We start from the raw sequence: 21354 nt of genomic DNA, 5'->3' as shown, positions 1-21354 counted from the left end.
ATATTTATAGTGATCCTTCTTCAAGTAAAATCAATTAACATCGATTGACTGGTCGCTTTTGAATTGTTATTCTAATCTATTTTTATGATTTTTTTTCATGTAAAACAATGATTTTTGTCATCCTTCAAGATCGGAATCCAACTAATACCTGCTGCTAGCCAAACAATCTGAGAGAGCCATTGTAATTCATCGAAAGAAATGTTTCTAAGCATCTGCATCTCTAGCAAATGCGGCAGAGTAAGAAGCTTTCCCATGCTTATTCCGTTGTTGCACTTGCACCGGAGGGTCAGTATCCATGTGTTAATCGGTGCATGTATACTACAATAAGGTACTGACACAATATTTAATTTAATTACTGACACAAGCAAACCATATAGACATGGACCATGCATCTCTAGTACGATTTGATCGAGTGCATTATTTACCCTAATATTTAATTTAATTACTGATACAAGCAAACCATATAGATTCTCCAATGACATGGACCATGCATATATAAAAAGCCAATATTCACACGTGTTTTTACATATATATACATACACATAGCTGTCAAGTTATTATTTATTACAAATAATTATGTCTCAATCCCGTAGCTGGCAAATATAAATCTCACGCATAGATGCACACTCAAAGCACACATTACATTACATGGGAGCATAGCACGGTACAACACCAAGTAGGATCTCATCAGAGCAAGGTGGTGTGCATGCATCCACTCCCTTCTCTGCTCATGCCTGCCGCTGAAGCTGATGGCGTACTGTACTGATGAGCTCCTTATTTATATTTATATATATATGTATATATATTCCTCACAAGCTCACCAAATTAACCAAACAGAAAACAGAAACCATGGCCGCATGGCAGCATATTAATTAAAAGATGCTGAGCACACACAATGCAAGCTAGCTAGCATCCATCCATGATATGATCCATATCCATGTTATACGATATGCATGCAGGCAGAAGGTGTAGAAGCGAGAACACAGAGGTAAGACTTGAAGGAAGCAGAGTAATACAAGCATCCCTTTCTCCTGTGGCGAACAATGATCGATCTATGCCCAGCTGATGATCGATATCCATGTACGGGGAGGATATTGCATACTGCCTGTCTACCTACATAAGGAAGGAAAATAATACGTCAGCGATGCATGCATGATCTAGTACTGTACATCGTTTAGGCAATTAACAAACTGTTTTGTTCCATATAAACAAAATAAAAGGTAGCTAGCGTGGGTCAATATAATGCATATGCATGCATGCAACAATTCAAACCAACGAATAATTAATAAGGAAGAAGTACGTATATATTAGGAGGAAAGAGGGAGTCATGGGGGGTCATGCATCACCTGAGTACAGAGGCTCTCAGCAGGGTCCTCTTGTGGTATGCAGAGTGGCACGGCTTGTAGTGCCAAGGATGGTGGCCAAACTCTTCCCCACTCCACTCAAGGCCATTCCACCAGTCCTCCTCACAGTCCACCGTTGGCAGTGTCGATTGGGCCTTATCCTCGTCGGATTCAAAGCCGTCTAATGACACCACGCTATCCAACAATTCTGCCTCAGCCACAGTGCTTAGTCTATGACGACGACGAGGGGGTCGTCGAACGGCCGGCAGACGCTTGAGGCTCCAGCAGCCTCTAATCTTCACAGTCTCAAGGTTACGGGCCAACATATGGTGCCTGTAGATGTGCTCTAGCATGGGTAGCTCATACAAATGGATGCGCTTCAGCCTCGGGAATTCTCTAGGCTTTTGTTCATGCACTTCTGTATCCGTTGGGAAAACCTCTTTGAGCTCACAACAACATACAATCTCGAGGGTTTCCAAGTTATAGCATCCACTGTCATTTGATATGTACAATGGGAGCACATGTACTAGCCTGGGGCAGTGTTCCAGGTGTAAGAATGTTAGATTATGGAAGGAATCTTCTCCTGGGAGAATGAATGTTGTGCCCCAGTGCCATATATAGCGAACATTTTGCAGCTGGGATGCCCAGAACGTCTCCAAGCACTTGAATATGTCCTTTTCATTCTCTCGTATTGAAGGGGGAGTGAAGACAGATCCTTCTAAGCTGGGGCATCTCTCAACTCGGCACCATACTAGTTCATCCCAATTCAAATCTACTATACCAGTAGGTGCCGCACCAGGTATACTAGTGATGGATAAACTGTCGTGCAAGTGTAGGATCTTGGTTCTCTCATGCACAAAACTTGGCAAAGTAATCCTAGTTTCTTGTCTAGTATTACTAGTAGTATACCCTTCGACATGCAGTTCAGGTGGTGTCTCATCTTGTATGCTAATGTAGCAGTGGACCCAACTAGAATTCATAGGAATAGGTGGGCAAGGCCACATCCACATGATCGCTGTTGGAGCAATATCAATATCAACGACATCTCCTCCATTGGCACCAATAGTTTCATCAGAATTATCTTTGAAGGTGGAAATGATATCATCCATGCTGTACAGACTACCACTAGTCTCTTGCAAGCTTATGGTTAATGGCACTGGTAATTCATTATAGCTGCAAGTAGTATCATTAGCTCTTGGAGCGACACCTTTGTGACCACCAATAGATGAAATCTTGACATGTAAGAATTTGGCAAGTTTGATGCGCAGCAGTGACCGAAAAAGCCTTGGATCCCTCAAGGAAATATATGAATCTGAGTAGGCCAATGATTTGTCGTTGCCATGCACTGCAACCAACGATGACTCTATACTTGTAAAATTACCATTAGTAGACTCTTCCTTCTTGGAGGCATATTCCCTATCCCATGTTACATGTGTGGTGTCAATGAGCAATACCTCCAGCTCTATCTTCTTGTTTTCCTTCCATGGCCATAGTATTGCATAGAGATTCTCACATCCCAAAAGAAAGATTTTCCTGAGCCCTAGGGCTTTCACTGCCCTAAGGTCAAGGGTTTTAACTAATGTGTCAGACATGTCCAACTCCACAAGGCTACCAAACCATCCTGTAAGCAACATGGATTTCAATTTAGCACATCTTGAGAAGCAGATGCTCTTTATCCTTGTAGCGGCGATGTTGTTGGTGAAGCTAAATGACTCTAGAGATGGGGGCAAGGCATTGTATCCAATTTCCTCCAACTCACCACAACCATCAAGGATGATACTTTTAAGAAAATGCCAGCTTGATATGTCTGGGAATGATGAAACTTGATCTCTATTGTCACCAACACCATTTATGCCATAGTCCTTATTAGATGATCTAGTTAACACCTGAGTTGACTGAACTAGCTCGTCGTCTTCAATTGACTTTGTAGTCACTACCACTCGGAGCTTGATGATACTACTTTTGGAGCCACTACAATGATGTAGATACCTCATACTCATATTGTTTGCTCCTTTTACATTCAACTCCCTAAGCTCAACCATTAGATCCAACATCTCTTTTGATAGCAGCCAATGCCAATTAGTGTAACTTAGCTCTAGTACCCACAAGGTATGAAAGCATGTTTTAATGTCTTGGCTGCAACCCTCCTTTTGACCATCATGTGGTTCAAGTTTCTTGTCTTCGCAATGGTCAAGCAGGAGGAACCTTAGGTTGCTACAACCTAGGAATGGAGGAGATGAATAGCTAAAGATGCAGTGAGAGAGATGTAACACACGCAGCTTGCTCATGTATGATTGCTCAAACATGCCACCAACTAATATCATATTGTCAAAAGTAAAGAAGGATTTTGAGACTTCAGTTGTTGCTTCATCTTGGCTAGTGAGTGAAACCCAATGTTCACTATGCCTCCAATTTGTGTCACGTAATATTCTATATAAATCATCCATCACACTCATAGACCAATCTAAGTTTATGTTCTTGTGCAAAGCATCACCAATCTCCCATGCTGGTCTACCATAATCATTCTCATCCTCTATGATTCCATCACATACCCAATAGTTGGCTGCATGAATACCCCAATCTATGTTGTAGTTCCGTCTTAACACCTTGTAAAAGATGCATTCCAAGACAATCTTGCTAGAGTTAGGTCCAGGGACACCACTGTACCTAGCAACTTCATCAGCCTCAGCTAGTAGAAAGTGCAATATGATATCATTCTCATTCATAATTGCATTCTTGTTAATATAAATATGTGGACTAACCCATATGGCCACATCACTCAACCCAGCTAACTCCTCCATTGATATCACATCCTCCTGGGTTCTACTATGATGAAGCAAGAACCTACCTTGGGAGGCCCACAACACCCTCTTGCTCATAACACCCATGACAGGGACACCACATTCCCATAGATCCACATAGTTGCCACTCCCGTTGTGGAAGACCACAAGGAATTTACAGTTGCTAAGTTCATTCAAGATTGCCCATTTGACATGCGGAATCACACCTCTAGCAACTTGCTCTATCCCATCAAAATCATCCTCCTCATCACCCTGGTCGAAGAAGGCCATGACTTCCTGGGGAAGCCTTAACTCCTTCGCAATTGCCTTTTGCAAGGACCTCTTGTTTTGCCAAAGTGAGCAATCAATGTGGATGATCTTATCCAAGCCTGCTGCTTTCCTAGTAGCAGTCCTTGATAATGGTGATCTAAGTTGTTTGACGAGTGCATTGAGGATGGCAGATGCCCCCAGTGCCGATCCAAGCCAGCCATCAACATATATCACACCCCATTGTCTTGTATGCTCTAGAAAGCCAATTATCTCCTCCACCGCACCATCAATATTGTTCGCTTTGATCGCAATCTCCTGCAATATTGATTACTAGTAAATAAGTGACACTTCTGGTGGATCTGGGTACTATATGGATGTTAATATTGTAGTGGGATATGGTTATTATTCAAGGTATGCATTTATCAGATTGCATTGTCCAAATCTATATGCCTTCTATTGTAGATGGAAGCTATACAAAACTACGTGCCTTATGTTAGAGATGGAGAAATGTTTATAGTGCTATAATTAAGAGGCAACATCATAAACTTTATATGTTATAAAGCTCTATCTTAGAAAATATATAAATGAAACTATTTTAGTTTCCCACATAAAAATTAATTAACATCAATAGATTTAAATAATTTTCACAAATTGTTAGTATGTTCATAAGTTTTAGGTAGTGTAAATTACATAGTGCCAAAATCATGGTTCCTTCACTAATAGCATGACCTGACCTAGCATTCCAATGATACATGAACATCTGCACCAAATTGACCAAATTAATCCCCTTTTCTTAAAACTAGCAATAAAGGAGATTGAAGCAAAAAAACATGCTCTAACAATCCCCTTTTTTCTAATTTTTTTCTCAATCCTTCAAAATCTTCCCTTAATCCCTCATGGAATGAAGGGGACCAATCACCACTCTAGTTTTTCTCAATCCCCTTTTCTCTTGTTCCCATCACCGACATTCGTCCTATCGTCATAGCTCTGGGCACCACCACCGTGCTGCGCATAGAGGTCGGTGCTGGCAGCTAACATCGAGCAATGGACCGGCTGGTCAGTAGCCACGGCCGCATCATGCATCCGTGCAGGCCAGTCCTAGCCATGCCACACACCCGTGCAGGCTAGGCGAGCAGCCACCGCCGCGTGTCAAGCGGGCATCCACAGCTTTGCCTCGTGCCATGCATGCGCCACACTCCGCAACATGGAGCCCCTTCCAACTGTTGCATGGGGTACTCTCCTATAACTTTCAATTTAGCTTTTCAATCCCCTGTAGGAAATTTTAAGGGAAGGAGAAAGGGAGATATCTTTGTCATTGATACATGGGTCGCACATTGCAGCGGTACTCTCCTATAACTTGCAATTCTCAGCTTTTTCAATCCCTTATAGGAAATTTTAAGCGAAATAGGATACTCAATGTGATGGAGATACTCTAAGGAGATACTCCTATATTGCTTTTTCAGTTTTCCCCATAGAAAATTTTTAGGGAAACATGATACTCAATCTAGTGGAGTTACTCTAAAAGAGAGAGACTCCTATATAAAATAAACAACAGAATGTGGGCTCACGTGTACGTGCTTGCTTTGAAGAGAGAAGAGGAATGCTTGCTTTGCCAATGAATTCAGAAAAAGAAAGATTTATACTTGAGTCAAAATAATTAATAACACTCGTAGTATATTTTCACTACTAGCTAGTACGCTACAAATATTGAAATGGTTAATTAGATTTAATCTATGATACAGTACTTTATGCGCTGATATCATTAGAAAAAAAATGATTGCTTAAGATCAAGATTCTACTGGCAAAACTACCAACACAGGAAGTATAGATTAGCCAAATGGAAAATTTTATGTCAACCTAAAATTTAGGGCGGTTTGGGCATACAAAATTTGTACTTACAAAACAAGTATTTGTTAAGTAAATGGTTATTTAAATTGTTGAAGAAAATGGCATGTGGCAAGAACTTTTGAGGAACAAATACATCAAAGATAAGATTGTAGGGAGCTGTAGTAAAAAACCAACAAACTTGCATTTATGGAAAAGCTTGATGAACATCAAAGAGACCTTTAAAGACAAGTTCTTAGTTTATCTCCACTAAATATTTCTTTTCGCCGAAATTTTGTGGGTGCGAACTAAAGGATTGGCATAAAATTGTAGCTTCTTTACACGATTTGAACTTAGAGGAGGAAATGGATGTTTTCGTTTGGGCTCTTCAGGCATCCGGAAGTTTTACAATTAAATCCATGTATGCTGTGTTAATTAACAATGGGGTAATTGTTTCATAAGATGTTTGGGGTATAAAAGTCCCTATGAAAATACAAGTATTTTTGTGGTACTTAAAAAAAGGTGTGATTCTAACCAAGAACAACCTAGCCAAGCGTAACTGGAATGGTGACAGGAGTGTTGCTTCTATCATTGTACAGAAACTGTTCAACACCTTTTTTCAATGGTCTTTATGTCAAATTTTTGTGGTGCGTTGTACATTTACTTTTTAAAATTTTGCCTCCTTGAAGTATTGATGATCTTTTTAATAGATGGTCAAAATTGGCTAGTAAGAAATATAATGCATTGTTATTAATAGTAGCATCGATGCTTTGTTGGGCAGTTTGGATAATAAAAAACTAGGTGGTTTTTTATAAATGTAGACCAAAATTTTTTTTTGCAAGTTCTTTTCATGGGAACACACTGGCTCTAGCAATGAGCACGATTACAATGACATGATGACCTGCAAGAACAGCCGACACAAGCTGGTCAACATCTAGAGATGTCGGCCTTACACTTCTTTGCTTTTAATGGGCGGTTATCCATTAGTCGTATTGGTCTTGTTTAGTCAAAACTTTACTCTCGTTCTATCCTTCCTTCCATTTGGCTATAAATGAAATTATTTGCAGCTTGTGTGTTAACGGGCAGAACATTTTAGTAATTGATCTGATTCTACTTATTGATAAATGAAGCTGAATATATACTATCCTTTATTATAAAATTAAGCCCGATCGGACAACCAAACTGTGCAATGCAACGTACGTAAACAACAGTAATGACAAAGAGAAATTAAGGGAGCAAGATTGAAGAGTCAAATCCAGTCGATTGAGAAATATAGGATAGGAGAGGGTGAGGCACGATTATTAGAAAAAACAGTAACGGAGACAAATATAATTAGCACATCGTATCGTCAAATTAATGTGCAAACAATATTAGTAATATAGAGGGATCGAGTATATGTAGCGACCATTTTTGTAAAAGAAGAAGTACTGCATATGCATGAATAATTTAGTTTACCTGCAACGGCATGATGAGTCGATCGATCTGTCGCCTGCTAGTTGTCTTAGACTGCTTAATTGATTGCAATTTACAAGCTACGGCCGGGCTCAACACCTTTGATGAGATCGATCATATGCTTTCTGGATCTGCCGCCTCGTACTACAGACTTCGATTCATCTCTGAGAAATCTATATATCATTTGCATGTAGCAGAGCCATGAGCCCGTCCATGATGAAGCTCCAGATTCTGCTCCACCAGTAGATCAATCTGTACATGTGCATATATATAAATATGTAGATTGAGGAAATTAGAGTACATTATTAGGCAAACTACTAAATGCTAACCCCAGCACACTAGTCTCAGGCAAATTACTAAATGCTAACCAAACAGCACCTAAATGCTAGAGTTGATAAGGAGTATACAGAATAATACTGTAACTATGTCAATGCACGGACGAATTAATCGTATTTGGAGTGGAAAGAAGGCTACAATAATATTGCTCAATATATAATTACCTTGATCGATCACGGCGTCAAGAAGAACAGTCCAGATAGTTAAGAGTGCTAGACTAGATAGCTGAACACGTACATGATCTACCTCTCTGCAGTAACTTATTAATGCATTCCATGCTGCATGCTTGAAGTTAGATGAAGACGATGAATCGATCAATCTCAGCAGGTGCTCATGAAACGAAGATGAACGATATATGTCAGCAGTATAATGTTTGTGAAGTCCACCGACAACCCTAAATATATATGGTTCTGTCAGCACTCCCGCAATCTCGCACGCGGCACGCAAACAGCTAGCTGTGTGCATTACTTGCTGCTCTAATATTATTCCTTGCGTGCTTCCTTTTGCATGCTTTAGTTGTGCTCTACTTCACGCATCATCGATAAACAGATTCTTTGTTGGTAGATGGTAATATAAAGGTAAAGTTAACGCGGTAAAGGTTAAAGTCTGTGTGTCTGAATCTCTGTAGTGTAATGATGAAGAAAACTTTTTTTTTAGGAAACTGGAGGGATTGAATTTATTAGTTACTCCCTCCATCCTTGCTGCAAAATGAGAATGTTAGTACACATGAAGATAGCTGACTGAGGGTTCCCACCTCGGGCCTTGTTTATACTCCAAAAATTAAAAAAAATTTAAAATTTCCCGTCACATCGAATCTTACAGCACATGCATGGAGCATTAAATATAGAAGAAAATAAAAACTAATTTATATATCGCGAGACAAATCTTTTAAGTCTATTTACTCCATGATTGGACAATGTTTATCAAATAAAAACGAAAGTGCTACAATGTTAAAATCCAAAAACTTTTTAGATCTAAACAAGGCCTCGGTGTCGACAGGTTCCACATCGTCGAGAATGCTTGCGCCGCCAAGGGTGAACGACCCCTAATAAGCAAGGTCGTTCGCCACCGCACACGTCCGCGGTTGATGCGGACCTCTCCCTCGTTATATCTGGTGAGATATAACCTCTAGATTTTAACTTGGCTTATTAGTGGTGTTAGAGCAACTCCAGCAGGGCCCCTACTCAAGCCCCAATAGCTAAATATGGGTGCCCATGCTAAAAACATTACTCCAGCAGGGCCCCTACTCCAGACCCCATATTTGGCTGGGCACCCATATTTCTCCCCCAGACCCCATTCCTGTTGGCCCAACAGGGCAGCCCCCATCCTCCATTGTGTGTTCTAGCCCCAGCGCATGCTCCCTCTCTCTTTACCCTTGCATGTGCATGACACCCTACGGTAACCGGCTCGATGCTCTAGTTGTGTCCATGTCCAAAGGAAGAAGAAAGAGGAAGAAGAAAAAGACACTGACGAGTGGGTCCCTTCTGTCATTCTATCTGGAATAGGTTTGGGGGCTCAAATTTGGGTGCTACTGTTGGAGTTGAAGCAAAAAAGTAGAGCCCCAAGAAGTAGGGGGAGCACCCAAATTAAAAATAGGGGCTTAGTTTTGGGGGGCTACTGCTGGAGTTGCTCTAAATGTAGGCATGTAGCCCATTGTTGGTGCTATGTAAGCATGCAACTCGTGAACCCCAAGTGTATGGTGAAGTTGTAGATTTTCCCTCAAAGTATCAATTCCAACCCATGTTTATATTGAATTAATCCACAATGAATAAGTGTGGATGGCTTTGTTATTTACTAATCTTTACTAATGTAAGGCTTAGAAAGTGCCTAAGCTAATCCAATAAACTACACCAAAGACATGGTTTAAAACTAACTATATTGTCAAACGAGGTCGAAATCAAGATAGATAACACATCTCTACTACACCAACAGTGATGCTCAAGCCATGCTAGTAATAGTATAAAAAGATCATATGACAATAGAAATGATAAGATAAACAGAAATAGAGGGGGGAATTAGCCCTTGCAAGATCTTGTGTGGTAGTTCATTCAAGATGTGATTTATATACTTACCACCATGCAACCGTTCAAAGTCCTACAAACCCAAAGAACGAACAACAACAGATAGGAGTGTATATGTATCGCCCTACATACATGCACGCATGCCCTTTCTACATACATGCATGTCAGGATTATATTTCCAACTTCCAAGGAGACAGATGATGCGACTTTATATAGCTTTTATGATGACGACTTGACGACAGCCATGGCGTCGTCAATGGCGTTCGGGCTGACAAGTGTAATGGACCGATCGATCGACGCGATGATGAATCGATGAGACGACAGCATTAGCGTAGTAGGCGCGATCAAGCGATGCCGCTGGTGAGGCCGAGCGCGACCAACGCCATGCGGCCGTACTCCCTGTCGTGCGCGGCGACGGGGACGTGCTCCTCGCCCTTCCAGACGTCCTCGCAGCTCTCGGCGGCGCCCAGCGCGGCGGCCAGCTGCTGGGACGCCTTGCCGTAGACGCGGGCGTGGAGGTTGTCGAGCGCGTCGCGCAGGACGTCGGCGGCGGCGTTGTAGAGGTCCAGGCAGTGGTGCAGGCGCGCGCGCGCGTGGGGGCTCTCCTCCACCTCGCCCAGGTCCTCGATCTTGGCCTCCGTCGCCGCCGCGTGCTCCACCGCGATCCGCGCGGCCAGCGCGGCCAGGTGGTGCAGATCCGCGGCGTCGCGGCTCCGCGCGTCCGACGCCAGCGACGCCACGCAGTGGTCGTAGCTCACTTTCCCCGCGCCGCCGCTCGTCGCCATCCGGCACGCCTCCTCGATGGTCACCACCACCTGCGCGCTGCACGGCGCCACGGCGGTGCTCAGCAGAAGCAGGGCCGAGGCCGCGGCCACTGCCAGGTAGCAGAGCGGCGTCGTCACGGTGACACCACCCATGGCGGCGGTGCGGCGGCGTTCTTGCATTGTGCGTTGTGACGACGATGGCTTCGTTCTTCGATCCGATCGTGCTGGATATGATTCACGCACACTGTTTCTGATCTTGCTGGTGTAGAATGAATGCAACTATGTGTTTTATCGCCCAGATGTGTGCTAAGAGCTGGGAGGCGAGGAGTTGTTGTCGGAGCGGGAGAGACAAGTGTCTGATGCAGAGACCTTTACTGACCGAGCGAGCTAGCAGAACCATTCAACAGCTACTAGTAGTAGAGTGCTTTGCTATTCTTGAGCGACATGAGGCTCTCTGGACCCACTTGTCAGCGACGTACACGTGGATGGTGGCCCAACCGTACCACCAGTCGATAGTGCTGTACGTTAGCTCTGAAATAGTGAAGCCTGAACTTTGGCAGCCTCTTTCTCAACACTTAGGGCCTGTTTAGATTGGGAATGAAAATTTTTTGGATGTCACATCGGATGTGTCGGAAGAATGTCGGGAGGGGTTTTTAGAAACTAATAAAAAAACAAATTACATAGCTCGTCAGGAAACTGCAAGACAAATTTATTAAGCATAATTAATCTGTCATTAGCATATGTGGGTTACTGTAGCACTTAAGGCTAATCATGGAGTAACTAGGCTTAAAAGATTCGTCTCGCGATTCTCAACTAAACTGTGTAATTAGTTTATTTTTTTATCTATATTTAATGTTCCATGCATGTGTCCAAAGATTCGATGGGATGGATGAAAAATTTTTGGGTGGGAAACTAAACAGGGCCTTAAGAGAATTTTATTTACAGCATTAAGAGATATATTTGGATGACCTAGTAGAATACAAGCAGCAGTAAGAGCTTGGAGATCATATACACTCTGTCACACTCACACAGGCTTCTTCTAACTGTATGGTCTCTGCTCTGTCACACTGTGATGAGTAATAAAAAGAATCACACTTTCTCTTGCTGTTCTACCTCGGTCTCCTGAACTGGCTTCGCCGAAGCAGCAGCAGCAGCAGCTTCCTCTTTCTTACCCCACAGCACAAGGTAGAGTCCGATAATAACCAGCACTGATCCTAGCACGCTGCAACGTGAAAACAGAGCAACAGTTAGCTAGGGTGAATGTTCAGTGAGGAACGGCACAATGTTCAGTCTTCAGTGAAAATGAGGCTGCAGTTAGGTAGCAGATCGATGGGATGAGCAGCATTGCGTTGTGACCTCTCACCTTCCAAGGTAGAGAGGTTCATGGAGAATGGAGAGATCGATGCCGGCGACGAAGATCTGCGCGAGCGGGCTGAAGGCAGCAGTGAACACAGGGCCTCTCTTCTCCACGCAGTATGTGAGCAGAAGGTACCCAATGCCAGATGCCACTATACCCTGCATGCACAAACATGCATTCTGCATCATCAATGCTGCCCAATTAGTTTATATGGAGATTAATTAGCAAATACTAAATCCAAGCACGTAGCACATCAACAGCAGTAACAAATGTGTCTGCAGTCTGCAAGACAAGAAATCTTACACAGTAGACCACCGTGGCGATCTCTAGGGTGCCCCTGAGAGCCCACACGGCAAGGCTGCTCCTCTGGATCGACAGAGCGAGCGCTCCGGCCTGGACGAAGCTGAAGAGCGACATGAACGCCGTCGCCGAGTACACGGTCGGGTACTTCCGGGTGAACTTCCGCTGCAGGAGCAGCCACAGCGCGAAGCCGACCACGTTGGCGAGCATGGAGACGGAGCCCAGCACCCACCGGACCGTGCCGTGCTCGCCGCTGCTGCCGGAGGAGGATGGAGCCATGGATGACAGCGACGGCGATGTGGTGGTGTGGGTCAGTGCTGAACCCTTGTAGAAGGTGAGCATCATTGCGCCGCCGAGGGAGATGAGTGTCCCTGAGATCTTGGCGCTCCCTGACCTGCTCCTCACCTCCAGTGCTTCAAATCTGAAAGATGAAGTTGACTATCGTGAGCTTATATAATATATTATTAAATGGTCAGGTGATGAGTTGACCTAATGTGCTCTGCTGGGGATCGTTAGTCGTTGTAGCATGTGCTTAATCTGGGGCGCATTTTAAAACCAGCTAACTTTAATTTCTCATGGGAACAGAGTTGAAGTGTCCTTTTTAGGCACTTCATTTAGGATGTACTGGTTGATTTGGAAAGTATAAGGTTCCATAGCAGCGATGGCACTATATCAATTTCTTCTTCTTTTCTTAGTAGCAGTGATAGCACACTCTGCTACCTCTTTTTTTTTGTTTTTTTTTGCGAGTGACACAGTCTGCTACTTTGTAGTCAATTTTTTTGTGCCATCCAGTTTTATAATGCAAATTTACGGTATAGATTTTGCAAAAACAAAAGATATAGAGAAAGGGGGAGCCTTTCAAGCTGCTGCTGAAAGAAGGTGGGTTTTTACCTGAAAGCCAGTGATATCAGAAAAGTAACCACCGGAAGCAAATTTCCGAAAGTTGCAGCAAATGTTGCTGTCGTGTAATCCAATCCGACAAACAATGTGTACTGAAGCAGCACCGGCCTGCAGCCGGCAACAAGTGAAATTAAGAAACGATTTACATAATTAGTCCAGGAACAATGAAGAACAACCAACTGAATCATTAATAGCATAGTGTGTGTGAGAGAGAGTGGAGTTGGTGTTTACCCAAGAATTCCACTGAGGAACGTGTAGACAAAGATTTCGGTAGTGAACTTTGGTCTCATCTTCCTGGTTGAAGGGAAAAGAAAAAGAAACAATGGCCGTCAACAATATAATATATAGTGAAATATATACCCATGAATGCTTGAAACGACCATCTACTGTTCATATTTTTCCCTTTGGATGGCTTTTTGACACCACAAAATTAAGCACGTACAGCATCACCTACCTTTCCTTGAAGTAGGCAATGGGGCCAAGGAACAGGGTGGCCAGCATCTGCCGGAAAGTGATGAGGACCAGCCTGTTCATGCCCTGGTTCAGTGCCTGCTTGATCAGCGCGTTCATGACGGCGATCACGACGTTGGTGGCCACCATTGCCGCCGTCGGCGCCCACTGTTCCATGCATCCTGCACTCCACATCTCGATTCAATTCAAGCAGCAGCACAACTAACCAGCTTCAGATAGCCCTAGCTAGCTAGCTAGCTATAGCTGTTCTCGATCCTGAGCTAGATAGCTTTGATCTGACGATGGCTTTGTGTGATGACCTGAGCAGTCTGTTCTGGTTATGTCATGGTTTTATAGTGCTGCTAGCTACATGCTGAGGTGCTGATGATGTTTGCAATGGCATCTGAAAGGATGTTCCCAATCGACCTCGTTTCGATCGTTTTCCTAACACGTGATCATGCTCTAGCTTGAGTTGTGACTAATAGGGTACGGTTTTGCATTGGGTATAGGACAAAGCACTTAGCAACCATTGGCTTACATTATTTGCATGCTTTGCTGACCTGAGAATATTATATTTGCAATCTGGAAGATGTGCATGTTTGATCAGTGAGCAAATTGTGCAGCCAAGTGAACAGAATACCCAGCTCTTTAGGTAGTGCAGTGCAGTGGATCGAACATTTAAAAGCTCCTCATCTTTTTTATCAGTTTTGGCAAGCAGGGTATTGTTGTGACCTGACCCGTGATAGGATGTGTCAATCGCTTCTACTGTAGGGGCATTGGATGCTGCCTGCTTCAACACTCATCAGGCATATTGTCATGACTACCTCTATTTAGGGCTTGTTTAAGAACATGCACCGATATGTAGCTAGGAAATAAAAAACATGCACCAGTATGCATGTATCTTTTTCCATGAGAAAGGACTAAAATCCAATGCCCACTGTCTCTGCTTTCATTGGCAATACGTTGCTTTAGGTCCACATCAAATCCGGAGCATCTATTCTCGCTCGCTAAGCCGCCCTCATAGGAGAATGGCGAATTTGGGGTACAAGACAACCGCCATGTGTGTATGAAGAACATTTCTCTCCTTTTCTTCCTCCCACGCACCCAATGCAGTTCCGTGTTCAATGTGACAGAAAAAAACTTCTAACGTGTCGAATTATGGGTGACAATCTTCCACCGGCCCCCTTCTCTAAGATCCTAGATAGGACTGAACTTTGGAGAGATTAATTGCATGCATGGTAACTTTTTCCATGCATGGTTGAGCTTGGGCACACTAAGAAAACTAGGATATTAATTAGAGTAAGCAAAAACAGATGCTAGAATACAAGTAGTGCTATCTTTATTTTTATGGGGAAATGAAATACTAATGTTTCTTTTTAGACAGGAAACAACACAGATGCTTATATATATATACCAATTTGGCCTCAAAGGAAATTAAAATACTGTATATACTAGCAGAATTATTAGACCATTCTTCTTAGTACATTAGTACTAGTTCCATCTAGAGGAGTACTGTAATAGTAAATCATGAAAGAAGGAAATTATTATATTAAGTATATATGTCAAGTATCCATCACAGTCCAAAGAACTGTATCTTTTGGTCCTCCTCATCCTCTGGTTTAATTTGTTTGTTTTGGAAAAAAAAAAGATAAGAGTGGTCTGCTGGTCTTCATGATCTGACTTGCTTCTCTTTGTCCTCCTCCTCCTCCTCCTCTTCCTTGTCAGCAGCTGATGATGATGCTTCTGAGGCATCCCTCTTCTTTCCCCACAGCAGAATATAGAGGCCCAGAATCAAGAGTATGGATCCCAGAACACTGCACGCATGGATAACAACAAAACACAAAAGTGATGCAATTTCGTCCATCCATTGCAGTTCCAAAAACCCAGCTAGCTGCATGCCATCACCTCAACGTGATGTACTATATATGTAGGCGTCTGCAGAGCTAGCTATATAGTATGGATACTCCTGTTTTTATTTATTTTTTTCTTATGGCCTGCTCATGCATTTTGCTAGCCAACAGCTTTCAATTCTTCAGCTGATGATCGATGCGATGTTGATGAGGACAATAATAAAGCTAGCAGATAGCTTAATTACCTTCCAAGATAGAGATTCTCATGGAGAAAGAAGAAATCGATCATGGCAACCATGATCTGGATGACAGGGATGAAGGCTGACGTGAACACCGGCCCTCTCTTCTCCACGCACCACGTCATCAACACGTAGCCCACTCCGGACCCCATGACTCCCTGAAACATAAACATGATATATATATGTGTGTGCTTGAAATATAAATTTTGATTTGATTTAAGTTGTGCGAACAGATACATGAATGAGAATTATTCATCAGCTTGTGATCCTTTTTCTAAGACAAGAAACATTTGCACAAAAATTGTTGTGTCGTTTGTGTGGTGTGTACTCTCCCGTCTGGATTTACTTATCAAGTATAGTACTGAACATTTGTATTCACGTGAGAGGCAGATTAGAAGGGCCACCCAAGCTCATGCATGTGTGCTTTGATAATCTAGCTAGCTACATCGGATCGCGTTAGATGAAAAAGAAGAAGGATGGGATGGGATTAAATCGCGCGCGCTGGCAATAGTCTTTGTTGAATGCATATGGACTGCGTCAAATTGAGAGAGCCAGCAGATAAGACACAAATCAATCCAACGAGTGGTGAGGCGTTCATGACAACAATCATATAAGGTTCATGGAGATCTTGTGTTATTGACGTCTGTTTGCATGCATCCGTTTCCACCGATCGTCCCCCCTTACATAGAGGTTGCAGGGATCAAGTCCGCTCTTTAATGTTAGGTATAATTCATGTATGGATGGGGAATCCGACTTTTATAACAATGGCGGATCCAGGACAAATATCTTGTAGGGCTCAAGAAATCAAGTTCATACTATGGTGAGAAGGCATGAAGCTATTCTTTTGGCAATACAAAAGCAAGTTTTCACAAGGTTTTCTACTCTGCCTCCTTGTATTCTGTCAAAAAAAACTCTGCCTCCTTGTCGTGCACTCGTTCCCGATCATCCCATTGGACATGTTCAGCCGCTGAGAGTCGTGCCTGCGCCTACCCCTTGTGCATCCACCCATCCTCTCTGTCTCCCTTGCGCATCTACACTTTCTGGTAGCACTCTGGTTGCTCTCATGCCACATCCCCCACCTACCATAGCTCACAACTGACAACCAAGGAATTGAGAGAATGAGGAGCACGAAGAAGGTAGAAAGGTGGGTTACCAACGGGTCTTTTCACTTCATTGAAGCCCATAAAAAACTTAACCCACTCTGCCAGCCCAAAATCATGAATTACATATCATTTTAACCTCTGACAACTTCAGTCTCTCCTCAAGGTGCATACATGGCAAGAATTCCTCGGAGGGGCTAAGGAGGGTCCATGGGTTTGGTGGCAGCAGAGGGGATTGAGCCCTCCTCGCCCCACCGCTAGATCCGCTCTTGGTTACTGAAGAGTGAAAAATTGCACCATGGCCACCTCCGCCTTCGTGGAAGCCTCCACCACAATCCTCCTCGTTGTTGTGGCTCTCGGCGCCACCACTCTCGTCGTCATCACCACCTCCACTTCAGTTGAGGCCTTCGTGACCCTAGCTTCCTCCACCGCTACCCCCCTTGCTATTGTGGCTCTCGGTGTTGCCGCTCTTGTCGTCATCAACTCTGCCACCTCTTCTATCATTGTCGCTGCCAAGAAGTGGTCTAAGAAGCAACCGCACTTCCAGTGGACGTCAAATGCTACAACTACTCTTCTTGATATCCTTCTTTGGACCTGTAAGGAGGCCAAGTCCGTGGGGGCTACTTCCATTTGAGGGAGGGCAGTATGGGAGGAAACTTCTATGTTAAGCCCCTTCCTATCCTTTCTTTTAGCCCCTTCTTGCCTTGAGGTATCCGTCTTAAGTGTGAGGCTTCAGTTTTGGAATTAACTTAAGCTTGTGTTCTCTTCCCATCCCAAGGCTCTTCACATGCTCAAGGAAATCACTAAGACAAGCGATGCCTGTCAAGCCAGGTAGGATTCAACTATGGGCTACTACAAACATAATAAGGGCAACGTAATCGGGGAAAAACTACAAGTTCAAGGATAAACTTGACTAGATTGTCCCCTTGCAACACCTCCTCCTCCTGACGGTGGCGTCCCTTGACTATAACATTGCTTCACCGATCCTCAAGGTGTATCCATGACAAAAATTTCTAGGAGGGGCTAAGGGGGCTCCATAGGTTTGATGGCAGTAGGGATCTAGAGCCCCACCCCACCCCCACCGCATGGCGTCGCCCCACCGCTGCATCCGCCCTATCTTATATGTGGTTGCACATAGGGTAGATTCATAAGCCTAGACCCACTTGTCATGATTTTGAGAGGATAAAAGAATAAACTCTCCATAGATACTTCAATACTAGATTATTTAAAGATAAAGATGAAAAAAAAGTAATAAGGAGTTGTGCGCTAATGGCTAAGTTATTTTATTACTAACTTTCCTAAGTCAAAGCTACATGGGGTTTTAGGATAGATTCTTCCTGATCTATGTCAAAAAATGTGGCATCCATCTTAATACTACGTACTTTTATCTGAAAAGGCTATGTACAACTTATCAAATGTACTGTTATTACTACCGTGCCGACAATGGCTTCACTTAGCCAAGCAGGGATTGGAGGGCTTTTTAGATTTTAATATATACCAAAAAAAAAAAAAAACAGAAGTAGGCGAAAAGATGATATTTTTCCTCAACACGTAAAAAGTTTATGCGTCTTTGCATCGAGGTAGAGAGAGTCGTAAAGACGATATAACAACGGAAAGTGGCGATAAGGAAAATAAGGTCGTCATCAGCTTACTTACTGTATATAAGACCGTAACGATCTCCAGCGGCCTTGTCAGAACCCACACCGAAGCTCGCCTCTGGATGGCCGCCGTGAGGGCCCCGCCCTGCAGCGAGCTGATGAGGAACATGTAGGCCGTGCTGGAGTAGAGCGCCGGGTATTTCTTGGTCAGCCTGGACTGCAGGAGAAGCCAGAAGGAGAAGCACAGGCAGTTGGCGAGCAATGCCAGAGTGCCCAGCGTCCAGCTCTTCCTGTCAGACGACGACCCTGGTGCTGCTCCGTGGTGATCCGGGCTAGGTTCGTCAGCTAGGTGCGTCAGGGAGACGCCCTTGTAGAGGGTCAGGAGCATGACGCCGGCGAACGACGTGAGCGTTCCGACGATCTTCGCTGCTCCTGCCTTGTTCTTCATGTTCAGTGACTCCACCCTGAATGGAAGGAACGAAAGGGCCGGTTTCAGACTTTCAGTTTCAGAGTTTCAGCAGTTTCAGAGTTTCAGTTTCATCAGATGAGCAGGTTCAGGAGACTGAAAGATGCTGGAAAGAGCACCTTAGCAAGACTGCAATGAGGAAAGTGAGCACAGGAGCCACGTTGGTGAAAGTTATGGCGAACGTTGCGGTCGTGTACTGAAGCCCGTAGAAGAAGGTGTACTGAGAGAGTGCGGCGCTGGACAGGATCACAGGACAGGAGCAGCAAAAAAGGAATAGTGAATCAGACAGAAATGCTATGAATCCTCATCATAAAGAAAAAAAAAAGACTGACTAGAATCTGTGACTGTACGTACCCAAATGCTGCACTGAAGAAGAGGTAGACTAGGATCTCTAGTGTGAGCTTAGGCCTTGTGTTCCTGCATGAAAGGACAAAAAAGAGGCATGGCAATGCACCAGCATTAGCATCACATTACAAGTTTACAACATCATAAGCTTTGCAGTAGCGAGGTTGGTTCTGAATCTGAACTTTGGTCATTCAGTTCTCTGAAAAAATGTCACATGCATGTACCGCTCTCTGAAGTAGGCAATTGGAGCGAGGAAGACCGTGGCCACAAGCTGCCGCAGCGTGATGAGCACCAGGCGGTCGAGCCCTTCCTGCAGCGCCTTCTTGATCAGGGCTGTTGTCACGGCGGAGATGAGGTCGAAGACTAGCATCGCGATCACCGGCTTCCACTCGTTGATGCGTGCCATCCCCAACATTGCTGCTTTGAGTGTGCTGTGTAACCGTTTGGCCACCGGCTTCACCACCTCACCTGAATTTTGCCACAACAATGCTCCTGCAATGGACTATTTATAGGTCTTTTACTTCGTTCGTAGTGCGCCTGATAAAAAAAAAGAAGAGATGTGACAGCATATGCCTAGTTACCCTTTACCCACAAACAAAAGGCGATAAAGGCTCTCCAATGCGGATCGATGACTTGAAAAACATATAAATGTGTGTGTGTGTGTGTGTGTGTGTGTGTGTGTGTGTGTGTGTGTGTGTGTGTGTGTGTGTGTGTGTGTGTGTGTGTGTGTGTGTGTGTGTATGTTCAGCTGGTAAGGACACATATGAGACATCCAGAATCAATGCAAATCAGTCGTGTAAATGAATAAGATAATATGAAAGTGAAGAATCCTGGAACAGTCCATCCTGATATAATTCTCTGCTAGCTCTTGAGCACCATGAAAAGTTATTTTAACCCCACAAATGTCTTCTCAATTTTGTCCTGAATTTGAGAGTGGAGGTAATTAACAAAAAGTAGGGAACATTCAGCACTACTGACTGAAATGAAGGTTATGCAAGCAGCTAGCAGCAGGCAGGCCCAACCCAATTGCTTGCACACTTTGGTGAGCGTTGGAAAGTCCTGCCTGTCCTACAAGCTCCACGCCTTTCGCATCAGTGATGAGCGTGCAGTACTACTCCGTAGCGAAAGAAAGGCGCCGCTGCCCAATCCAAAGGGAAAGCAGGAGAATTAGTGGGGTGATCACCTCGTATATCCATGCATGTTTGAAAGCTCTGTGCCTCATCCACCATTGTGATCAGATCACCTGTGCATAACATGGATATAGTACTTACCTCACTCCTGTTTCACTGGTGGTGCATCAGTATTAGTATCACTGGCAACAAAGGAATGGACAGAGCGGTGCGCAAGCGCAACACATGCCATATATTGTGCCTCTGCACTTGGCTGCAACAAGTGGCCAGCATGACCTGGATGGACTGGGGGCTCTTCATCTCGCTGACGACAAGAGCTAGTAGACATTGTGTAGTGAGCACCTGCTCAATGGTCATTTTCAGTTTCAGTGGTACTAGCTAGTAACTGCGCATGCAAGTTAATATCCACTTGCACCAGCATATATACGTGCATCTGGCAACAATGGTCACTTTCAGTGGTTAGATTCAGAATTCAGACAAGATCCTGAAGCAGAATTCGTGCCATGTTCTGGAGATTGTGTTCCAACACCAATATCTTCTCCACCTTAGCTACAAGAAGGGAGGTACCACTCTGAAGAAGAAAAAAAAAAGAGGATCGGAGCACATTCAAGGAATGGAAAAGCAAAGCAAAGATAAAAAGGAGGTGCCCAGGCTTGTGTGGCCATGCCCTAGCCACCAAAGTGCTTACTGCTTACCCTCCATACTGATGATTGTTGTAAAGCAGCTTGTGTATATTATTAGGCCTTTAGTTAACATAACATAACAAAAGCTTTTTGTCTTTTGCATGCATTGGCATTGTCACTACTTGATTTTCTTTGGGGAAAAGAGG

General features: G+C 43.8%; 4 protein-coding genes across 4 annotated transcripts; all 4 read right to left on the bottom strand.

The window, feature by feature from the left end:
• LOC8067905 lies at positions 509-8417 on the bottom strand. The gene is made up of 4 exons (XM_002436304.2): positions 8170-8417; positions 7673-7921; positions 1347-4708; positions 509-1113 (listed from the first exon to the last, which is right to left on the bottom strand). The coding sequence occupies exons 2-4, from the start codon at positions 7682-7684 to the stop codon at positions 1110-1112; spliced, it is 3378 nt and encodes a 1125-aa protein (XP_002436349.2). The 5' UTR covers positions 7685-7921; positions 8170-8417; the 3' UTR covers positions 509-1109.
• Positions 9979-11364, bottom strand: LOC8067904. Its single transcript, XM_002436303.2, has one exon. The coding sequence runs from the start codon at positions 10968-10970 to the stop codon at positions 10371-10373; it is 600 nt and encodes a 199-aa protein (XP_002436348.2). The 5' UTR covers positions 10971-11364; the 3' UTR covers positions 9979-10370.
• On the bottom strand, positions 11706-15086 carry LOC8067903 (WAT1-related protein At3g30340). The gene is made up of 6 exons (XM_002436302.2): positions 13802-15086; positions 13579-13641; positions 13339-13455; positions 12451-12868; positions 12154-12305; positions 11706-12012 (listed from the first exon to the last, which is right to left on the bottom strand). Exons 1-6 carry the CDS (start codon positions 13990-13992, stop codon positions 11880-11882), a joined length of 1074 nt encoding a protein of 357 aa, XP_002436347.1. The 5' UTR covers positions 13993-15086; the 3' UTR covers positions 11706-11879.
• LOC8067902 (WAT1-related protein At4g01440) lies at positions 15319-19893 on the bottom strand. Its single transcript, XM_021450498.1, has 6 exons — positions 19620-19893; positions 19405-19467; positions 19170-19286; positions 18643-19048; positions 15893-16044; positions 15319-15611 (listed from the first exon to the last, which is right to left on the bottom strand). The coding sequence occupies exons 1-6, from the start codon at positions 19808-19810 to the stop codon at positions 15467-15469; spliced, it is 1074 nt and encodes a 357-aa protein (XP_021306173.1). The 5' UTR covers positions 19811-19893; the 3' UTR covers positions 15319-15466.

Source organism: Sorghum bicolor, chromosome 10 (genome assembly GCF_000003195.3).
Source record: "Sorghum bicolor cultivar BTx623 chromosome 10, Sorghum_bicolor_NCBIv3, whole genome shotgun sequence".
Taxonomy (NCBI): Eukaryota; Viridiplantae; Streptophyta; class Magnoliopsida; order Poales; family Poaceae; genus Sorghum; species Sorghum bicolor.
Note: the sequence above shows the minus strand (reverse complement) of the source record. Positions and strands in the feature narration are given on the sequence as shown.